Source organism: Lathyrus oleraceus, chromosome 3 (genome assembly GCF_024323335.1).
Source record: "Lathyrus oleraceus cultivar Zhongwan6 chromosome 3, CAAS_Psat_ZW6_1.0, whole genome shotgun sequence".
Lineage (NCBI taxonomy): Eukaryota > Viridiplantae > Streptophyta > Magnoliopsida > Fabales > Fabaceae > Lathyrus > Lathyrus oleraceus.
This window is the reverse complement of record NC_066581.1, coordinates 396,504,171-396,510,732: the sequence shown is the minus strand read 5'-3', so window position 1 is coordinate 396,510,732 and position 6,562 is coordinate 396,504,171. Positions and strand designations below refer to the sequence as shown.

Genomic DNA, 6,562 nt, shown 5'->3' with positions numbered 1-6,562 from the left:
CAAAGGAAAAGGGAAAAAGTACAAACAAAACCCGAAGAAGTTTTAAATCAAAACTAATAAAAGAGATAAGGGAAGGTATTAGCACCCTAAACATCCATGGTACTCCATGGGAACCTCTTTGAAAACGTGCCTTTTGGTTTGAAAAATGGATATTGTTTGCAAAAGATTGGAGAGATGGGAAAAAATATTTTTTTTAATGATTTTTGTGTTTGGAAAGACCTTTAAAAGTCTTATGCCTACGTACCAACAAAGTGCAATAGAGGATCAAAACTTCATAGTTCGTGGTAAAAATAACAAATATGTTTGTTTTGATTCATTTTAATGGAAATACATTTTATCATTTTAAGGAGAATACTCAACTAGACACCCACAAGCGTGAGAACTTTGCATCATCATGAGAAGGGCTCCGACTTGGATAAGGATTAACAAGTATGTCACTAGCTCTCTTAAATGGAAAAGAATCATCATCAATGCTATGGAAAAGAATTTTATTAGGAAGATGGTTTTGAAAATCAATTGACAAAAGTCAAGGTTTATTAAGAAAGTGGTTCAATTTAAAAAAACAAGAAGGTTTTGAAAAAGAGAGAAGATTTTGAAAATTAAAGAACGGGAGGAGAAGAAGAGACTATCCTAGAGCATAAAGTAAAAGCTAGGAAGGAAAGATCTAACAAAGAAATAGCAAGCTTTATGAGATAAGTCAAGCAAGAATTCACTCCTTTGGATTAAGCATCAAGCAAGCTAGAATAAGCAAATAATAATGCATGTATCAGATGAAACCAGAGTAACTCAACCAAGTCTCCAAAGGAAGTCCAAAGTCAAAGATACCAGATGGATTCTAAGGTCTCAAGTTACAAGTCCCAAAGCAAAGATCAAAATCCTAATTCTAAGTCCATAACTACACAATGATACCAAGGATAGTAACCACAAGTCCATGAATCAAGATAACCAAGTTTCTTTTTAGGTTTTTTTATTAGAGTTTTCTTTACAAAGATATGAAAGTAAAGTCCAAATAGACAAAGAACAAATCATAAAATCACCAATAATATGATATGGGATGCTAAGCATAAAGTATAAATTAAATGGCATAAAGTAAAAGAGTATAAAGTAAATGACTTGGAAATAAAAGGTAATAAAAGTAAAATATTAGTAAATGAGGTTAGAAACAATAATGAAGGATGGTTTGGTCATGCACACAACCCATGGACTCTTCTAACACAGTCAAATACATAATCAAAGGTCTTTCTTCCACTGCAAGTGACAAGATATGAGGTTCAAGCAGACACTCTTTGATATTGTCAAAATCTTTCTGGAAACCCTCTGTCTAAATATAACTTTGATCTTTTCGGAGAAGCTTGAATATTGGCCCACACGTGGCAGTCATGTGAGATATAAATCTGGATATGTAATTCAGACGCCTGAGGAACCTTCTGATTTTCTTTTCTGTCTTTGGTGCATGCATCTCTTGAATATCTCTGACTTTATCAGGATCTACTTCAATACCTTTTTGGCTGACAATGAAACCCAATAACTTTCCTGAACAAACATCGAAAGTATATTTATTAGGATTCAACCGGAGTTTAAACTTTCTCAACCGCTGAAACAGCTTCATCAAATACTCAACATGATCTTCTTCAGTCTTTGACTTGGAAATTATATCATCAACATAGACTTCTATCTCTTTATGCAACATGTCATGGAAAAGAGTAGGCATAACTCTTTGATACGTTGCACCAGCATTCTTTAAACTGAAATGCATCTCTCTATAGAAAAATGTACCCTATGATGTAATAAATATTGTCTTTTCTATGTCCTCAGGTGCCATCTTGATCTGATTATAGCCGAAGAACCCATCCATAAAGGAGAAGACATTGAACTTAGATGTGTTATCTACAAACATGTCAATGTGTGGCAGAGGAAAATCATCTTTCAAACTAGCTTTGTTCAAGTCTCTATAATCAATACACATCTGAACTTTATCATCTTCCTTTGTGTCATACCCCAAATTTGTCCCTACCCCGATACAACTTTCATCTGATCCATGGCCCTACTGCACATGCATGCTTTCATTATTTCATTGTCATAATTTCATTGAACTTTCATAACCAAATACATATTACACAAACTCAAGACATGGTGTTTACACCCGGAAAAAACTGGGGTTATCCGGTTAAAGTTCTGGATTTTTTTTTTGGATTGGGTAATCAATTACCCTAATCTTGGTAATCGATTACCCAGACAAAAAATTGATTTTTTGGCCATTTTAGACTGTGTAATCGATTACCCTAATCGTGGTAATCGATTACACAGACAAAAAATTGATTTTTTGGCCATTTTGGATTGTGTAATCGATTACCCTAATCATGGTAATCGATTACACCTGCGCAGACAGCAGTAGTAGCTCTGTTTTTTACCCAGAGTACCTTTTGGTTCACCTACTTCAACCCCTTTTCTTCCTCTATAAATAGATCCATATCCCCACTCATTTTTCAAGCTTAAAACCCACAAAACCTCTGTCCAAATCACATTCAAGCTCCCTCTTTTCAACATAAACCCTAACTCACCCAAACCCTCTTTTCTTCTTTGAACCACCCTGTCATACCCCGATTTTGGCCCTGAAAATTTTCCCCATCAATCAGTCATTTGTATTTCTCCTCATGACCATTTCACGTTTAAACTCTTTACTTCATATTGAAAGATCTTTTATTCATTCATGTTATAATCATTTCATTCATGCATGATTAAAATAATTTTCCACATGTCTTCGGTTCACGTTCATGTTCTCCATTTTTATGTTCGAATTTTTCACATTACATAGGGAAATCACTATTCACCCCTATTTGAGAACTCACATATTCATTCATGTTACAATCATTTCATTCATGTCCAAGAGTGTCCTCACATTCATTTAATCATAGTCATGTGATTATTTTATAATCCTAGAGTGTCATCACACGAATACATGGAAATTCTAAAATACAAAGAAATATTTTTTTCTCGCTACAAAATACCATTTTTTCTTTCATTCAAATCATATATACATGTTTGGAATTGTTATAATGGATGTGGAAGTTGATACATTCACTAATGTATCTACAAGCAACTTGGAACAATGTTTTATGTAGAAAAAAGAAACAAACAACTTGTTGCTTCAGTATACTAGGTCACAAGTTATGAAGGTTGATCAAGCCACTTGAGGATTTTGTTGCATGCTGTTGGTGTTTGAAGAGTCGATCTGCCTAGCAAAACGAAGGAACCTGTTAATGAGTTGCCCTTCTTTGAGAACATATGTACTGCTGGGATTGCTTTCAACAAAGCATATTTCTCTGCAACATTTATGACTGGCAGATAGAGGAACATCAGGTGCTGCATAGTCTGTTTGTGTCGCCATCGGATATAGACCATATGAGGAAGAAGTTCCAGCTGCCATTACTTATGTCTTCCAGATTATTAAGCACTCAGGAGATGCAGTTGATCCATCAAAATCAAAGGATTCTCATGCCATATGGAACTTAGGATTAACATCTTCATTTGAGTGCCAAACTTCGCACGTGACAAACGCAACATACCATGCAGCACCTGCTACCATATAGGACAAACGCGCAACCAAAACAAAATGGAAGTTGCAACCACAACTTTAACATGACCACAGTCATCTCAACATGCTATTATAAATAACAATGTCATTTCTTCTAACCAGATTTCAAATCAATTTGTTCAGCTTTCAGTTGATACACAAAAACCCTGCAACAAATCCATAACGAAATCACAGCAACATCAACCAAATCATGACCAAGCAGGCTTTGTAATGATTGAAACTTTTACCAAATTTCACTGATAAGTTCCGAAGAAGAGAGCAAAATCATGTGGCACCACCGGAAGATGTTGCAGGTTTGAATCAGAACAACGTTAATGGCGTTGACTTGGGAGGGGATAACCGCGAGGAGGAGAGCTGATGCTTCAAGATTGTCTGATGTGGACAATGGAGATTCTCGTGCTCCAAGGTGCAGACTGCTGAAAAAGGTGTCCGTTGTGCTTTGTGATGATATCTGTTTGGGACACATATTAAGTTCACATCACAAATATCAAACAGTATCAAGTAGAAGACACCGAGTCTTAAGCCGAATTTCTTCTAGCAGATTGGTAGAAACTGAGTTAGCAGAACAAATTTTGATGGACAAGGAAGTTGAAGTTTCCTTCCTAAGACGAGAAGTACGACAGGAAAAAGAAGAAGAGCAGAACTTGTTGATGGAACTGAAGCAGAACATCTTGAGGATTACAGAGATGAGTGAAGTAAACAAGGCACTTGAACGAAATATTGAGCATCTAAAGGATGTTAGTTGCTCTAATATCGCATTGAAGGATGAACTATACCTTAATTTGGTACTTGAGTATGTTCCTGAAACAGTTCATCGTGTCATTAAGCATTACAACAAGTTGAACCAAAGGATGCCAATGATTTATGTGAAGCTCTATACATACCAGATCTTTAGGGCATTGTCTTATATTCATCGTTGTATTGGAGTTTGCCATTGAGATATCAAACCTCAAAATCTATTGGTCAATCCACACACCCACCGAAGTCATTTCAAAACGGTTAAATTTCTGAACCGACCATGGTGCTTAGAGACCCCAGTTAAAACTCAATGTGGCGCAATATCATCCTGCAATAACAGTTCAGTTTCAAACCACCAAACACGTTAAATCCTAGAATATGAGAAGGAAGAAAATAGCATGGCAATGGCAACAAAAGACCAGTCAAGTGAAACACATTGAAATCGAGCAATGGAGATGTACCTAAACTTTGGAGACTGAAAGTATCCTGAAATAGTGCTTTAGTCCTCGGACTTGTTGTGTACCAGGTTTAGGAGTAAACAGTAACAATTTGGGGCTTAGTTCAGTTTCGACAACCAAGTCCTTACGCTCCTTTTCCTTCATCTCTTCTGCTCCTTCTCTTAATTCCAATCTTTTCATATGGGAAGCGGAGAGCAGCTCATGTGATGTTGGCTCTGCAGAAAGACCAATTGGTACCATATTTAAATTCCATAAAGCTATACCAAAGCCATTGAAACTTGGTCCAACCATAAGTTTTTTTGAGTCATTGAAACAAACCGAGTCCAGGCTAATGCCAGCCTGATGCAACAGAACAGGAGAACTACATTCATACATGTGAAGGCCTTCTGTTTTTGATGGCTGATAGAAGTTATCATCAGGAAATCACAATTCTTCCACTGAAGAAATCCAGCCCAGAGCTTCCTAAACTCCTCGCCCAATTCTCTTCCGGCATTGCTGGTGCTGGCCTTGTTGTCATGTGTTATCACACGACTGTCAATCCCTTAAACACCACTTCAACCTTGTGATAATCAAAGCTAAAATCAAAACACAGTATAAAAACCAAAACGGGAAATGAAGTTGGATTAAAACGCAAGTGCGGACAAAAGAAAACCAAGCAACCTTACCTGAATCTATATCTTCTCTTAGAGTTTGACATCGAAGCTACATTAGATGTCCTCCGATGTGCTCTCATGGAAGATAAAATTTCAAATTCCAGCTCATCTTCACTGGATTCAGCTGACAAAGCCATTGATGAAGAAACCAAGGAAAATAATAGTGTTACTGAAACTGAAAATATTTTGGTTCAGAATACAGTGGATGCTCTTATTCAGATAACTGATATGAATGTTGCTCCATCGGATACAACCTCTAGTGTTGGTGATGAAGGATTAACAAAAGAGTGGCCTTTAAATGGCAAAGGTTGTCTGTTTGTGTTCATTGCATATTATGTTGCTCGCCAAAGAGCTAAAGTTTCAAAGGACATGCTTTGTCGAATATTGGAATATCTGACATTAGACAATCGCTTCTTAGCTAATGTTTCTTCTCATAAGTTCAACTCCAAAAAATAGAGAGAAGCAAGTGCTTGCACTTCTGGAAGTATTTCCTAAGTCCGATTGGGATGTCCCATTTTTGCTAGACCTATGTGAGAGAGCCAAATATTATCAGGTTTGTGGATTGATTCATTCCATCAGATATGAGTATGTGGCTGCATTGGGTAGTTATATGAAGGATGTAGATGAGCCTGTTCATGCCTTCCCCTTTAACAACAAAGCATTCTCACAGTTGATTGGCAAGACCTGCATTGATGTTCAAAAAAAGGTCATCCCTTCACTATTGTTAGGTGAATCCGAATTTGCACACGGTTTGCAAACAGACCTGCATCAAGCTGCTACCTTCCCAAAGCCAATTTGATCATGAAATTATTACTCACATTGCTGCTTTTGGTGCTTCACTCCAACTCCCTCAATTTGAATTTTGATGTGGCAACAGACGAAGGTTCTGGAAAGGATTTCTCAAAGGTTTCAAATGCAACCCTTGGCCTACCACACATTCTTTGCAACTGCATCACAACTTCTGAGCATTGCATGCTCTCCCTGTCTGTCATGGACCTGATATTGGAAGCTTCTTGATGCCAAGGCATCTGGCTCTCCAACCTGAACCAATCTACAATCCGGTCGTGCTGTATACCTCAATCCTGTAGGTTTTGGTTTCCAAACAAGCCGAATGAAAT

General features: G+C 37.2%; 1 protein-coding gene across 1 annotated transcript; it reads left to right on the top strand.

Annotated features, from left to right (window-relative positions):
- Positions 1-3,909: 3,909 nt before the first annotated feature.
- LOC127131433 (shaggy-related protein kinase theta-like) lies at positions 3,910-4,533 on the top strand. The gene has a single exon (XM_051060354.1). It carries the CDS (start codon positions 3,910-3,912, stop codon positions 4,531-4,533), a length of 624 nt encoding a protein of 207 aa, XP_050916311.1.
- Positions 4,534-6,562: the final 2,029 nt, after the last annotated feature.

What these genes read in the sequence shown, in the direction of transcription:
- LOC127131433 (XM_051060354.1), top strand. Translation starts at nt 3,910, where the DNA reads ATGGCGTTGACTTGGGAGGGGATAACCGCGAGGAGGAGAGCTGATGCT.